The sequence below is a fragment of the Poeciliopsis prolifica genome, unplaced genomic scaffold, assembly GCF_027474105.1.
Source record: "Poeciliopsis prolifica strain line A6 unplaced genomic scaffold, Auburn_PproV2 SCAFFOLD039, whole genome shotgun sequence".
In the NCBI taxonomy this organism is placed as follows: domain Eukaryota; kingdom Metazoa; phylum Chordata; class Actinopteri; order Cyprinodontiformes; family Poeciliidae; genus Poeciliopsis; species Poeciliopsis prolifica.
Window position 1 is genome coordinate 4,330,052 of NW_026562414.1, and position 17,131 is coordinate 4,347,182.

A 17,131-nucleotide genomic window follows, 5' to 3' on the forward strand; every position below is an offset into this window, starting at 1 on the left:
GATGATGTCATGTAACTCAACGCGATTCAACAACCCGCTAAGAAAATGCTATCAATCACAGTTTGGATCCAGAGCAGAAGTGTTCTTCGCGCTCTGCAGGTCAGTCCAACCGGATCGCTTCGCCAGAGGAAAGAGGCTGAATGTGATGAAAGACTCGTTGGCTTCGAATGGAGGAACATAAGAGTGTCTGGTGTGATATATAAACAAATTGTCTTCATCCGACATTGTTGGAAGGGAAACAGCCTGCAGAGATAAAAATGACAACTCCAAGGTCAACGCGCTTCCCTCCAACTTTCTGCACAAGACTTATAACCTCATGTACTTTGACAGGAAACTCCTTTCTTAACAGGAACGCTTTTTACGTCAACAGAGCAAAACATCAACGTTTTATTTCATATTGTAAGCATGCAAGTTTTTATTTACTGGTGGAGGAAAATGGCCGCCCATGTTAATCCTGACTCACCCTGTGCAAGGTTACAATGAGCAACATATTGGCTTAAATATATATTCTTAACTTTTTCCAACTTATTGGACTATAGTTGCACTGATCGGTAAATATTTGGGTTTGAACCCGGACTTGAATGTACTGGATCGAATAGTAATTGGACCATATTGGAAAGAAACACTCGCCAAATTTCATGCAAGTGAATTTCAGATGGAAATATTTCCAAAGGAAACTTTTGGAAATTGTTTGGAAATTCAAATATCAATTTCTCATTAAAGTAAGTCCTCAGTTTATCCAAACGCTGTTATGAAAAGCTAAACATTCACCAACACCAGGCTTGTAAATTGGAATAAAAAATAAACGATTGATACACTTTTGGCTTTTTCATGTGTCAACATCTCACAAGCAAAATCCATTTGTTTTATTGGGATTTAAGAAATATTCCAACCCAAGATCAGGTGTAATGTGTGAATTTTGAAACTTTTTACAAATGTGCTTTTTTTCAATCTGAAATCCATAAATAATTCATTTGAAGTCTCCTAATTTGAAAACAGTCAACTTGTAAGTGAGCATTTCTATGTCTGATGTAAAGCTAACGCTACACAACCCTCTGAACCCAGCATCGCTCACCGTGACACACGGTGGTGGCAGCGTCATGCCTTTATGTGCTTCAGCAGGGACTGGGAAACTGAACAATTGAGAAAAACCAGTCAGAAGCAGCATGAGCCTACGCTTGATGCCCATTGCTGCCAAGGAGCAGCGTTAATAGCAAAGCTAATTTTTCGTTTAGCACTTTAGCATCTTTCTAACTTTGAAAATGCTTAGCACACTCAGCTTCCCATAAATACATTTTCCAGGTAAAATGTAAAGGGCTGGTGTCCTTGGTTGTTTTGTTAACTTTCAGTTAAATAAAGTTTGACATTTGTGTTGGGGTTTATTTCAAACTGAAAACATAAAGAAACAAAATAAAACATGGACAATAGAGAACAAGATGTAAACATAAATATAATATCCAAGGATGTCAACGAACATGGAAATTATAAAATCAAATTTCTACTGGTGCTTGAGGGTTGCAGTCTTTTAAGGGCAGTTATAATTTAGCATTAGCACATTTAGCACTAGTTTCTGCTAAATACAGCGTTGTTGCAGTACTTTGTTGTTAGCATAGCTCATGCTTATTATTAGTGCTTCAGGTTTATCAACTTAATTTGACAGAAATTCTGAACAAAATAGACTAAATTAATACATAAAATAGATTAATTTAGAATAAATGTTTCAATTTGGAGTTATAAATCATAGCTCAAAGCACATTAGCCAGCATCAGTGGAAACATTTTGGTAAAGAAAGTCATTTTTTGTTGTTAGCCCGATGCTTTTATTTATTTTTCATGGCTATTTTTGATCATAAATGCAACAGTGCAGCCGATTTTACAGTAAACGACTATTGCAAACCACCAAAGATTGAGTCAAAAGCAGTAAGAGGTAAAAAAAAAAATGCTATTGACCTCAGGGATACACAAACAATGTTTCTAATGAGAACAAACAGCTGTAAGTACAACTTATGCTTGTTGACAAAACACGGATCATTTAAATGTGAAGCATTATGCAGTTTTAATGTTCGTATTCTTTACTGGACTGATGGTTAATGCATCTGCCAGGTTTTTCTTTTTGCGTCAGCAGCTTTCGTGTTATGTTGCAATGCATTCATAAGTTTCTCCGCCACAAAACAGATATAAATAAAACACTTTGTTGTTTCATCCAGATACGTTTTTTTTTTTAACTGTAGACGTTAAAGCAGTTAAAGTTGCCAAACTTCTCTAATGGCTGAATTTTTAAACATGCCAAGACTTAATATCCAGCTGCTTTACATAAGGCTGCAGGTCGTATGTAATCAGATGATCTTGAAGGAATTTTGTTAAGATAAGCTTGGCCTGCAGCATTGTGTCTGGTTGGGATAAGCGACAAACAACCATGTGGTCAAAGTTTTCTTCAAAAGATGATTAGGGTTGCATGTCTGTCATGTTTTACAAGGTTTCCAGATCTGGTTTTATTCCAAAAATCCAGACCATCAGGAGGCTTTTACTCACGTAAAACATCAACAGATGTTAAGCTACGCCTTTGATTAATTGTGAACCACAAACTATTTCAAATTGTGACTTTGTACTGATTTCAGTTTCTTCAAAACAAACTAAATTTATCTATTTTTGCACAAACTTTTTATATAGTTCTCTCTTTTCCATTAAAAACAACAACTATAACCATTGAGAGTTGTGGTATTTTACTGGTTTCACAGAAAAATAGATGCTTCTCACTTTGCAGAAACACAAAACCTCACCAAGTATTTTTGGTCTAGCTTCTCTACACTATAAAAAAATTCTCTAATTTACGGTAAAATCCCGGCAGCTTTGTTTTTTACAGTGTAGTGCAAACATCTTAGACTCGAAATAAGACAAAATTGACGTACAAGTAACTTTTCAGCAACAAATAGACACTTTTTTGAAGTGAATAAATCCTTAATGTTGATGAAAAATGACGAGCTGCAAGTTAGATAAACTACCAGTGGAACCAGACATTTTTCCCATATTATAACTTATAATAGTACAAATTTTAATATATATATAAAACATCTTGTTCCACTTTTTGACTGCATAAACACAAAGTCTTACCAAGTAATTTTTATCCATTTTATAACGTAAATTCATCAGTAAACTTAAAATAAGACAAGACCAGCTAACAAGTAACTTTGCTGCAAGATATAAGAGCTTGTTTTAAGTAAATAATTCCTCAATATTGAAGAAAAAGTTCCAGTTCCTTTGGCAGATTATTTCACTTATAAGAAGATATTTTGTTACAAGTGGCAACTGAACTAGAACTGGAACTGCAACCGACTTAAAACAAGCTCTTATATGTTGCTGTAAAGTTGATTTTAAGTTAGCTTTGTCTTATTTCAAGCGCATTAAAATATTTGCGCTGGAAATTAGACAAAAAAAAACTTGGTAAGACTTTATGTTTCTGTCTTTGTTCTGTTTATTTCAACTAAAAATTAGAAACTCTTTTCTTTTTGTTGTTGATTCCTGGAAGCAGCTGATGAGGAATCCCCTAAAAAGTAAAACAAGCCATGTTTCCTGGAAATGTTTGGGGAGTTTTCTGGATGGAAGATGACAGCAGGCTTGAAAAGGTGCCAAGCAAGAAAGAGGGAACTCCAGAACATCTGGGTTCATACAGTTGTTGTTTATATTTATATATATATATATACACACATTTGGTCTCTTACAAAAAGGAGAAAAAAGCAATATTTCTCATAGATGAAGATTTATGCCGTGTTTTAATAGAGAGAGGAAGATGGATTATCCATCCCACTGGCCTTGTCTGAAAATAAATCCCCACCCAAAGTCTGGAATGTTGTTTTCTTAATATGTAGGTGACCATTTAGTCTGTCCATTTTCTATAAAAGAAAAGTGTCTGAAAGCAAAAGCAGAAAAACCAGATGAGAAACTAATCTCTCGTCTTTACGTTTCCACCGATCCTGCAACTCGAAAACAAATCTTTATTTCCCCCATATGCTCATAACACCCAAATCTGTTGTTTATGATGAATGTTTACAGGCAGCTAATTAAAATGACTCAAAACTATTTAGCTAGTAGATGTGTTGCACACATTTTTACAACCATCCTGACTGTACAGAGAAGATTATTTTCATGCATTCCTATGCATTTTCAGTTAAAGGGAAGTTAATTGTTCTGGGTTGTTCTGCCACTAACTGGTCCAAGTGTAGTTAAAGTTGTTTTTGCATTGACGCCTTCCCACGAAGCAACGAACCTGATTTCAAAGCTGAAGCTTCATCCAGACCCGTTTTAGACTTGAGTCAATGTTTGATCAAAGTGTAGTCCTGATTTAAACCTACAGATGGTTCCCACCGGATGGTCCGTTAGATTTGGTTCTGCTGGGCGGCTTCACCCACCTTGTAGGCCAGAGATCCCAGGAACGCCAGGATGGCCCGTTGGTCCAACGTCTCCCTTTTCACCCTTCGGGCCTGGGGGTCCTGCAAAAAAAGGAAAAACTTTACAAACACTGTTAATTATTTAATGTATGGCTGACAGAGAACAGCAGCACTGCAAAAAACAAAAGTATTTTTGTGTATTTTCTAGTCCAAATATCTTCGTACACTTGAAATAAAACTCACTTACAAGTAACTTTTCATCAAGATATATTAATGAAAAAGCACTTGTTCCTTCAGCAGATCATTTCTCTCAGAACAAAACATTTTTCTAATTTTATAAGTGAAATGGCACCAGTAGAACAAGAACCTTTTCATCAATATTCAAGAATTATTTACCTAAAACTGGCTGAAAAGTCACTGGTGAAAAAAGAAGAAGAAAACTGAGAGACTTATGTAACATTTGAGGCTCAAAATTTGCTTTATTTCACCGAACTGACTAAAAAAAAGTCTCTTTAGATTTTAAAAGTTGCAGACTCTTAGTTAAGGCAATAATAATAGAATTTTAACTTATAATTTAAACATTTATTTGTTAACTAATGTGATAAAACACATTAGTCAACATTTCTGTAGATGTTTTCTACAGAATTAGACAAAATACGACTTTTTATGAGTTGTGCCTGGACAATGAGAAACTTCTCACTGCTAAAAACAAACAAAAGTTGAACAAAATGAAGTTAAAATGACTTAATTACGCAAATATTGCCAATGAATACAATCAGTGCAAAAGCAAAATAAAAAAACTATAACAAATTATTACAAAAAGTATAAGAAATTATTAAATTAATTTAAACAGATCAGAAATAAACCTGAAATTTTACAAAATCAAGCTGAAAATTAGCTCAACTTTTTATCCATAATAAAATAAATGAAACAACAAAAACTACACATTAACACCAAGACTGAAACACGGTGATGGCAGCATCATGCTTTTTGACTGAAACACACTTAATTTAATTTATTTGATTAAAACAATGCAAATTAATCATAATTCTTGAATAAATGAGCTTTTTAGCTACATATCCTAAATGTCTTAAAACAAATAAGCAGAAAATCAACCCACTAGACAGAACATAGTTCTTAAATTTCTACAACTTTAAGAAAATAAATCCCCAAAACAAGCTTGGAAATGTTGCCAGAGTTGTCTAATAAAATTAAAAAGATAACAGAAGAGGCATTTTCCCATTACGTTACAGATGTTTTGTTCTCCAAAAAGGAAACCCTCAGGACTAAACCTTTATTTGGTGCTGATTATAATTTAAATTATAGCATGAAACTCTAGAGATCGTTGCATTTATTTATAGTTGTAACTGCACACACAGAAACATTGCTGCTAAATGAACATCAAACTGGATCCGACACCAACCTGCAGATCCAGTCCAAACGTTTGTTAGGAGATTCAGGGAGGAAAGAAGCCAAATAACGAGAGAACAAGGAAGAAAAGTCTGGCCACAATTAAAACCACATGTTCAAACAACCACAGCAGAGCTTATGGGAATACCGAGAAACTCAGGACTTGTTTTTGTGCAGTTGGTTGTCATCCGGTGGACCTGCAATTTGCAGGTTTCTGGAGCTGCCAACTGTAAGCATGCAGCATGAACAGGTTCCTGAGAACCTCGAAAACACAGTTTTCATGAAAACTAGGAAACACAAGCCAACATGAAACAAAGCTGGAACTTCAACAAAAACAATGTCCAACTGGAGTCAATGCAGAATAAAAAGATTAAATCTGCTGAATGTAGAGGAGCACAAAGTTTAATTTACAAAGTTCTGTTTTAGTTCAGTTTAATCATTTAGTTATAGTTCCTCGATCTCAACAGATACCTGAGCAGAGCCGGGAAGTTACTAGTTACTTTTACTCAATTACATTTACTTTTATGCGAGTAATTTTACAATGAAGTATCTTTAATTTCTGGATTTTCTACCTGTTGAATGAAGAACAAACATGTTTAAACCAAACATTCACCAGACAAACCTGCAGTTTTTGATAAAGTTTCATAAGTTTTTTATTGAAGGAAATTAATTTGGAAAAATTTTCTTTAGCCTGATTTTATTTTTTGTTACTTATATAAATTATTGTCATTTCTTGTCCTTAAAATACCAAAATTTCCCCTTAACTTTATATTTGAGTAGAATTTTTACCAAGTACTTTTTAACTCTTCCTGGAGTCATTTCTTGGACGGCTACGTTTTACTTTTACTTGAGCAAAAATATGCTGAAACATCACTACTCTTAGTGCTAAAAGCAGAGTACATCTGCTAAAACAAGCAGTAGTTTGAGTCCTTTTAATCTGAAACAGCAAGATATTTTTAAATAGATTATCTCCATATTTTGAATATTTCAAGATGGCCACCATTTTGGAGCTTTTTAAACCAGATATTGCCATATGATATTTCCCATTTTAATGACTATTTCGCATCATCCAATTTATCCAGCTTATACCAGAGTCTTCAGTCAGTGGCTTCTTCATATTTACCGTAACACTGACTGCTACAGGAGATCATTCCTACTCTCAGTCATCAGGATCTTCAACAAAGAAAATAGCATAATATTTTACTTTCCTCTTGGACTATCAATGTATTTTTGAATCAACTGAATTGCAAAAGTACAAATATTGCTTCAATATTTGTACTTATATAAATAGATAGATAGATAGATAGATAGATAGATAGATAGATAGATAGATAGATAGATAGATAGATAGATAGATAGATAGATAGATAGATAGATAGATAGATAGATAGATAGATAGATAGATAGATAGATAGATAGATAGATAGATAGATAGATAGATAGATAGATAGATAGATAGATAGATAGATAGATAGATAGATAGATAGATAGATAGATAGATAGATAGATAGATAGATAGATAGATAGATAGATAGATAGATAGATAGATAGATAGATAGATAGATAGATAGATAGATAGATAGATAGATAGATAGATAGATAGATAGATAGATAGATAGATAGAGCATTTTGTGAATTTTAAACCATAAAGCTCAAAGTCTTAATTCAAACAATGTCAAGTAGAATTAAAAAACAGATAGATAATGTTGCAAGAGCTTAAAATATTTTTATCAAACTAAATTAGAACTTTTTTTAAAATCTGTATTTCTTTGCTGTGATTCTTTTAAATAAAACCACCTTTAGAGTCCCACTAATTAAGAATAAAGCTGCTGTTTGAATCTCTCTGCAAAAACTCCTGTTAGTCTAAACAGACAGAACTTCATTGTGACTCTGGAGGAGCTGCAGAGTTTCCACCTCTCCACATATCCTGTTTTTATGAAAGAAACATCTTAGCAAAAGTAATCCATTCTGCTTGTAATTTGCTGCTGTCTATTCAAGGAAAACAGGAAACATGTGAAAGAAGATTTCCTGATCAGATGGGATAAAAACACAAGAAGACATTTACAAGAGAAACTGAGAATGTGTTGAAAATCCTGCGACGCTTTTGCCTTCCGCAAGGTCAGGTTACTGCGAATTAACTCATCATAACAAAGAGCTCAGTGGGATACCTTTCAGACTTTTGTCATTAAATTAACACATAACACGTGTGGCACTGAGTGAGTCGGAATGAAAATAGCGCAAAGCAGCCTAATTAAAAATAAAGAAGAAGAGACCGAACCAAAAGCAGCCGTGGCGAGAGAAAAAAGGACGGCGGGTAAACATGGATGGAGATGTGAAACTTTTCTTGGCAAAGGTGACGCAGAGCTGATTACCAATGAATGTGGCTACAGAGCTCAAACTGATGACAGGGCTGATTTGAGTTTTCATTCTGGGCAAAGCTCTAAATTTAAGCTTCAATTATTTGCAGGCTGAGGACCCACATGTGACGCGCGGACCCAAACTTCAGGGGTCCCATTTGGTTTGCCTTCAGTTCTTCGCGTTGTGTCCCCTGCCAACATTACATCATGGCATACCTTTTGATTTTAACAAGCCTGAGAAGTAATTTGTTACGCTGGTAATGAGAAATGCATTGCATCTGGAGGTCTGCAGAGACTGGAGGAGGAACACAGAGGGTTGCTTAATACTCTAGGGTTGAAATCAAAAACGTAAAATGAAGTTGCATGGTGTAGTCGCTTGCAGTCAGTCATACTCCAAACATGGCTGAGAGGCACGCAGAAACTCTCATGTTCTGATGTTATACGCATGTCTGACTTTGTAAAAGTTACATTAAACAGCAGCACAAATCAAACGCTTCAGGCATTTCAGATTCCTATTAATCAGACAGGAGACTCAACGTATCCAAATTCATTACAAAGTTAAGTCATGCGCTGTTCTCAACACATGCAACGCAGCCCCTGAGTTTTTTCACAATCATTTCCAGAGGGAACACACACATGACTTACTCAGCTGATTTTATTAAGATGAAAATCTGGAACATCTTAGAATGAGCCGGTGTGTAAAACTAGCATGTAAATTTTTGAACAATTCATGACAGGAGAGGGTTTATGTTGATGACAGTTCCTCCCAAATACCTCCATCCTCTTATACATTACTAATACTAGAAGAAACCATAAATGTTGCATTTTACAGGTTTTGTAGCATAGCTAGCAGGGGTGGGCACAGCTAACTAAATAGATAATGTGCTAACCCTGAAGTGCTAAGCATAAAATTGAGCTCAGTTACTCCTGAGGCGCTATTTAAACACGATGTTTAGGAAGGAAGCTAATGCTAAAGCACTATTTAAACACGATGTTTAGGGAGGAAGCTAATGCTAAAGCACTATTTAAACACGATGTTTAGGGAGGAAGCTAATGCTAAAGCACTATTTAAACATTGTGTTTAGGGAGGAAGCTAATGCTAAAGCACTATTTAAACATGGTGTTTAGGGAGGAAGCTAATGCTAAAGCACTATTTAAACATGGTGTTTAGGGAGGAAGCTAATGCTAAAGCACTATTTAAACACGATGTTTAGGGAGGAAGCTAATGCTAAAGCACTATTTAAACATGGTGTTTAGGGAGGAAGCTAATGCTAAAGCACTATTTAAACATGGTGTTTAGGGAGGAAGCTAATGCTAAAGCACTATTTAAACATGTGTTTAGGGAGGAAGCTAATGCTAAAGCACTATTTAAACATGGTGTTTAGGGAGGAAGCTAATGCTAAAGCACTATTTAAACATGGTGTTTAGGGAGGAAGCTAATGCTAAAGCACTATTTAAACATGGTGTTTAGGGAGGAAGCTAATGCTAAAGTGCTATTTAAACATGGTGTTTAGGGAGGAAGCTAATGCCAAAGTGCTATTTAAACATGGTGTTTAGGGAGGAAGCTAATGCTAAAGCACTATTTAAACATGGTGTTTAGGGAGGAAGCTAATGCTAAAGTGCTATTTAAACATGGTTTTTAGGGAGGAAGCTAAAGCTAAAGCACTATTTTAACATGGTGTTTAGGAAGGAGCTAATGCTAAAGCACTATTTAAACATGGTGTTTAGGAAGGAAGCTAATGCTAAAGTGCTATTTAAACATGGTGTTTAGGGAGGAAGTTAATGCTAAAGTGCTATTTAAACATTGTGTTTAGGGAGGAAGCTAATGCTAAAGCACTATTTAAACATGGCATTTAGTGAGGAAGCTAATGCTAACACACTATTTAAAGCTAGGAAGCTAAAACTAAAACATTATTTAAACATTGTGTTTAGGAAAGAAGCTAATGCTAATGCGCTATTGGTATTTAGGAGTTTAAATAGTGCATTGGCATTAACATGTAAGTCTTTGTACAATTCATGGCAGAAGATGGTTTGTGCTGACGAGTTGATCCCAAATACCACCATCCTCTTATTCATTAATAGTGTAGGGAAGCACGGCTGTAGAAGAGGCTCCAATTCTATGTCTTTTATTGCATCTTTTAGCAAGATATTGCTCCCAAACTCACACAGAAACTCACCAGATATTTAATAACTTCTTCTTTGACCGCACCAAAATACTGCAATAAAACCTGTGGGACAAAAGTACCTAATGTTGCATGTTGTTAATATCTCTACAGCTGTTGTAGATCATATCTTTAATAATGCTGTTATGTCATAAATAGGTTTCTTTTATAGGACTAAAACTCCAGTTTCTATGGTGCTCCATAAAAATAAAACAAAACCCTCTAATAATGTCAAACTTCATGTGTCTGACCAAAGTAAGTTATTTGCTTTCCTTCAGATCTTTAATTTATTCTAATCCAAAATTTGATGATGAGACATCATCCTAGATTATTAGATGCTTAATGCCAAAAACAAAATGGAAAGTAGTGAGGAAAACATCCTGAGTTACATGATTGAAGAACTGAGAGAAGAATCTACAGCAGCAACGAGTTACCGAACTCTGATATGATATTTACGTTTTTACAGTGGTAGTAAAGCTAATTTAGATTTACTTAGATAACCTGTTACTAGATGCTTAGAAGTAGCCAAAGTTTCAAGGTAAAAGTAGACTTTACGGGAACTTATTTTTAAAAAATAATTACATTTTGCAAGTTTTTGTACTTCCATGTGGGTCTCCAATGTATCTAAAAAAGCCAAAGCGCTAAAAAAAAAAACACACACATGGCAATAGGATCATGTTTTGTGGTGTCTGGAAAATGAGCCGTTTCAAAAACTTCCTGATTGTTAAGTCAAATTTGACAGACACTGTTCTGTAACCTAGCAACCCCACACAAGCGCAATCCTGCTACCTAGCAACCCAAGCACAGCGAGAGCACATTTAGTCAGCTGGTTTTACATGCGCTGTACAATGGCTGCTGGAACAGACAAGTGTTCACAAACAACAGGCTGTTTTCTTGTTGGTTGCTCTGCTTTTCAAATATGAACGTTTGCATAATTTCTATTCTGTTTGCATCTATTTTCATGTGTGAGTGTAAACGTTGAGTTTGGGGGCGTGGCGAGCAGAAGATGATTTAGAGTGAAAAGAGGCCGTGAAACATTTCATTCTGAAAGAAACTCTTGTCTGAAATCTCATTATCTAAGACTAATTTTGTGCAAAAAGTGAATGAACATGTTTAATATCTATTATAACCTCTTCAGGGAAGTATAATAGGTCACCTTTAAATGCAAGATGTATTGTGATTTTAACATAAATTCAGGTCTTAAACTCTGGACATAATCGGATGTTTGCTCACCTTCGAGAGTGGTGAGGTTCTTCAAGGTCATGGAGTGCTCCCAGTCCCTGAGCCGCAGATCCTCGGTGATCGAGTTCAGGATCTCCATCTCGTTCCTCAGCTGCGTCTCCGTGTGGATGTGCGTCACCCATAAACTGCTGGTGTCGTCTGTGATGTTGTGGATCTGTATCTGAGCACACATAATGCTCATTGTTACAGACCTCCGAGGCTTTTTCAGCGGCAGCAAAATCTATTTCTTTCTTTTCATAGTTTCTAGTGCAAATATATTAAAAATATGACAAAACTAACTTTCGAGTAATTTCCAAGAAGATATAGGAGTTTGTTTTTGGTCAATAAATCCCTAATACTGACGAAAAACTTCTCGTTCCACTGGCAGACTATTTAACTTCTATCAAGACATTTTTCACATGTTATAAAACTTTCAATTAAAAAGTTAAAATATCAATAAATAGACTCAAGATTTTGTGAGTGGTTTTTGCAATCAAAATTATAGATTTTGTTTTGTCAATTTAGAAATGTTTGTAAGGAAATGTTCTATTTATGCTAATGTATTATATTAAATGTGACTTTTAATTGCTTGCCATATACATTATAGACTACAACTCCACATCAAGCAAGGCTTAGGCTGCTGTCAATGTTTTTGACCAATTTTGAGAAAATTTGCAGTAAAATCAGATAAAAATGTGTAGATTTGTTGATTTTGTGTGAATTTTGCAGATTTGTGAAAAACGGAAAGTACTTACTGACGTAATTTGGAGTGTAAAGGGCCATGTGAAAAGCTACGGCGGGCCAGATTTGGCCCCCGAACCTCGAGTTTGACTCATCTGCCAATGGAATAAGTACTTTTATCATAAATAATAAAGAACTACTGACTTAAAACAAGCTTCTATATCTTGTTGAAAAGTTACTTTTAAGTTAATTTTTTCTTATTTCAAATGTATTAAGATATTTGAACTAGAAACTAGACTCAGTAAGATTTTGTGTTTTTGTTATTATGCAGTTTCTTATTCTCCAACCTGCAGGTCTTTTATTTTAAGGTGATGAATGCTGATGTCGTTGGTGAAGGTGTGATTTACAGCTCCAACAGTCCAGTTGACTTCGTCTAGTTTCTCTCTGAGTCCATTCAAATGTCCTGATGCGTCCCTGAAACACAACCAGAAACGGTTAAGACTCGTCACCGTTTGACCTTTCTAACAGGTCAGATTCTGGGACGTGACGGCGAACCTCAGCAGGACGTCGTGGTCGCGGAGCCACCTGGAGGTCCGGGCCACGTCCACGCTCAGGACGGTCAGGTTCCTGCTGGCGGAGCTGCTGAAGGAGGACAGACGGTCGTCCAGCTGGACCAGGTAACCTTCTGACTGCAGAGAGTTCGCCTGGATGCTCCTCAGATCGACCTCCAGACCCTGGAGGGGGAGGAAGAGAGGATGAGAGGGAGGGATGAAACAAGATGGAGGGAGAGAGGGATGACTTGATGAACTAATGGATGGATGAACGGATCTCTCTGAACACATCTGAACAATATTTCTGAACGTCGATCACGTCGTCGTTATTGTTTCACCAGAGAGATGAAGGAATTAACTTCACCTATCCACCTAATCAATCAGTCAAATCGGATCAATCTTCTCTCTCCTGTCGGTTCTCCAGCCGTTTCCTAACAGATCGTCTCTAACAGGTGGAACCGTCGGATCAGCACCAGGTGAGGCGGTTCTGTCACCTTGATGAGGATCTCCAGCCGCTGCAGCCAGCTGCTGTGGTTCTGGAAGATGCTTTCCAGCTTCCAGATGTTTTCCAGCAGGTCGGCCTGCGTGGACGCCTCACCCAGTGTCTGCTGGAGGACGCCGGCGTGGTCCGACATCCGAGTCACGTTCTCCATCAGAACCTCCTGGCGCTGGGAGGAAACCTGGGACCGGGACACTAGGGACAGGAAGAGAGAAGAAGAGACTCAGACTCGGATGGATGGATGGATGGATGGATGGATGGATGGATGGATGGATGGATGGATGGATGGATGGATGGATGGATGGATGGATGGATGGATGGATGGATGGATGGATGGATGGATGGATGGATGGATGGATGGATGGATGGATGGATGGATGGATGGAAGAGTTGTTGACCTTAAACTCTTTTAGAAATAAATCAGAGTTTCTATCTTTGATCCATTTTTCTTCTCTCCCATATTAAATTTTCCTTCCCAGTTTCTCACTGGGAACAAATCGAGCCTCTGAAAGCGGCACCAATATGCAATCAACGCCACAGGTTTGCAAATTTCTCTCCTGAGGATAATTTAAGCTGCGCAAAGACGATTATTCCAAGAACAGAAATTCTGCTCAATATTTCAGCCAGTGATCCAGATTATATTTCTTAACAACAGACTGTGTGGGAGCCAAAAACTGCAGCTTATTAATGCAAAGTTATAGAAACACAATCTGTTCCTTACACTGCAAAAACACAAAAGCTCAACAAGTAACTTTGGTCATTTTAAATATGTCTATTTTTAAACTGATTTTTTAAAGTGCAATCAGAGGCAAAACAACATTTTAATATTACATTTTAATGTGAAATGATTTCTTACACACATCCAGCAGAGATATTACATTTAGTATAAATTTTGTTTTGCTAAACTCAACCTAAACTGGGATATTATTGCAATTACTGGCAAAAAAATGACTGTTTTTACCAGTTTGAATCATTTTTTTATTGCTGCCACAGGCAGTGAGTCCACTGGGGCGATTTCACTTATTTTTGCTGATTTCATCATCAAAGAGCAATTGTTTCAGGCCAAGTTGTTATAAAAACCATGTGGTTGCTGCAATTTGTTCAGAGGCTGGAATTTCTAGTCCCTGCAGATCCAGAAAAGAGCTGCATCACCACATCTACCGCCACGAGAGCATGAAGTTAGCATCACGACCTCAAGGTTTTCACTCTGCGCTTCAGTAGAAGCTTTTTGCTCTTCAGTCTGAAATAATCCGGGCCAGATTTGAGAAGACGCTAATGTAGAAGTCATCAAACGTAGCAGTGAAACTTTAAAAGCAGTAAAATATAAGTTCATGAACGTGTGTTTGAGTTTTAATGATCTCAAACACGAGTCAGCAACTTTATAATCTAAAGCAGGGGTGTCCAAGCTGTGGCTCGGGGGCCATTTAAGGCCCTTGGATTGATTTTTTTGTGGTTGAAAAATGATAAAAAATTTTTCTTAAATGGAATACGTTAAGTACCCACAAAATATATGTGCATAACTAACTTTTATAATAAATAGAACCACGTTAATCCAGAGAGTTCATTAAACTCGGCTAAATAAAGCAAGCGTTTGGAAAGTGTGGTGGAAAAATAAGGTCACATCTGCTAGTCGTATTGTTATATGTTTTTTATTATTTCTTCTATGGTCCCACTAAGATAATGCTATTTGGGTTACATGTAGAAGGTTGGACGTTTTTTCCCACAAAGATCCTTTATCTGTGCATAAAACTGACGTGTCGTCTTTGCGTCCAGACTGGCCTCATTATTCAATTTATGAATAAACCTGATTGAGTGATTTTACCTGAACAGTGCCTGGAAATAGTTTTTTTTTTCCATGACAAAAAGAAAGTGACCCAAATCCTGCATTTAGTAACTAAGAACTAAGATTTGTTGAACTGAGAGTAAAATAATGTGAAAACTACAAGCTTTCAGAAAATTTGCAAAATCCTAGTTAAGTGTTGAATAACATTCCTTTCCTAAATATATATATATCTGGCTTCTTTGTTTGATTAAGTTTAGTTTTTATTTTGCATGCTGGGAAAACCACAGCAGAATCTCCACAAACAAAACCTGATGTCAAGAAATTCTAGAAGCAAAGCAATAATGGGAATCATGGCTTCAGAAATGCTATTATTTGGTAAATAATTACACTTTAATGCAAATTTGCACTAGAAGTTGCATTAAAAACAATTAAAAGTATCAACCTTGCATACAATGTCATTATTGACTGAATGACACTTCATGAAGAATCTATAGCAAAAGCTACAAAAAATCTAAAAAAAATGATGGAAACTCTTCAAATATCACCTTTATCAGAACAGTGAAAGTGACTCTGGTTGAAGAAAAAAGGCTAAAAAATGGGACACACAACGTTTTATGCAAGCCGATTGTGGATCTGTGGGATTGTAAAGTTTCTGTCTCCCAACTGCAGCCAAAACTTTTGTTGTCCGTTTTCCAAAGAGCAACAATATCTTAACCACATTAGTTCTGATTTCACAGCTCCGTGTTTTCTGAGGCCTCCTGTGAAGCCTGCAAGCAGCAGGGGACAGTTTATCCATTGATGTATCAAATGTTAGCGGAGCGGGCCAAGCCAGCAGCTGGGCTTCAGTGTGTCCTGTGGCTGGATCCAGAACTTTCTGCCCATTTCGCTTTGCAGTGATTTTCCATCTTCTAAGCCCGTTCACTTAACACCATTTGCTTCAAACGCTGACATCAAGCTACCAAACAATGTCCATCCACTAATCGACCTTATTTACAAACAGATCAAATTAACAGACAAATATTCAGGTGACCTTTGACCTACAAAGCCTGCATAACAAAAGAAAACCTATTTGGTTATTTTCAGTTGTGGGCATACTTTGGCTAATCAGCTAACAGCACAGCTAGCGCTTTGCTAACTTTGCTAAAGTTTAGCGCACTTAGCTCTTGCTTAAATAAAATGTAAGTTTTATTGATAAGTTCAAAGGTGTCAGTTTACGTGGATGCTTCTTTAAACTTTAATTTCAATAAAGTTCAACATGTTGAAGCTTTAAGAATTCTTCAAGTAGCTAGCATTAGCTTCTCTAAATACCATGATAATGTGGCGCTTTAGCATTAGAATTTAGCAGAACTACACTGCAAAAACACAAAATCTTACCAGGTGATTTTGGCCTACTTTCTAGTGCAAATTTCTTAATACGTTTCAAATGAGACAAAAAGTCGCTTCTTAGCCAGAAACAAGTTTGTTTTAAGAAAATAATTCCTTATTATTGATGAAAAAGTACTTGTTGGTTGGTAGATAAATAAATTTATAACATGGGAAAAATGTCTTGTTATGAAGTAGAACATTTTCATCAATAACAATCTACTTAAGCAAACCTCTATATCTTATAGAAAAATTACCTGTAAGTCAGTTTGTCTCATTTAAAATGTACTGAAATATTTGCACTAGAAACTAGACCAAGAATAGTTAGTAAGATTTTGTCTTTTAATATTTATGAGTAACATCTTTGAGTAAGGGTAATATTTATGAATCATGCTTAGGATTAGCGTGACTAGCTTTATTTTTTTTTATTTTTACGTTCAAACCGCAACAACAGAAACTGGTGGACTCCATCAAAAACAACTCACTGAGTTGCCCCCGAAGTAACCAAATATATATTTTACTAATCAAGATCAGTGGCTTCATGAGCTTAAGCATATTAAACATATCTCATCTTAAGATTTTGGATAAACTGATTCCGAAATGTTTTTCGCTTTAGAGTGCTTCCTTTTTAAATAAACACCCAGGCTGAAGGGCACGGCATCTTTCAAAAGTACAAAACAAGAACCAATTGTTCTCCTCGTTTATGTATTCATGTGTTTTC

At 36.2% G+C, this 17,131-nt stretch overlaps 1 protein-coding gene across 1 annotated transcript in view; it reads right to left on the bottom strand.

Annotated features, from left to right (window-relative positions):
• The window catches only part of scara5 (scavenger receptor class A, member 5 (putative)), a 63,748-nt gene that overhangs the window by 19,431 nt on the left and 27,186 nt on the right, over positions 1-17,131 (bottom strand). Inside the window, exons 4-8 of the mRNA XM_055054398.1 lie at positions 13,261-13,460; positions 12,771-12,949; positions 12,563-12,689; positions 11,547-11,715; positions 4,406-4,486 (exon numbers count right to left, since the gene is read on the bottom strand). Coding sequence (XP_054910373.1) covers positions 4,406-4,486; positions 11,547-11,715; positions 12,563-12,689; positions 12,771-12,949; positions 13,261-13,460 — 756 coding nt within the window. The remainder of the gene's footprint in view (positions 1-4,405; positions 4,487-11,546; positions 11,716-12,562; positions 12,690-12,770; positions 12,950-13,260; positions 13,461-17,131) is intronic.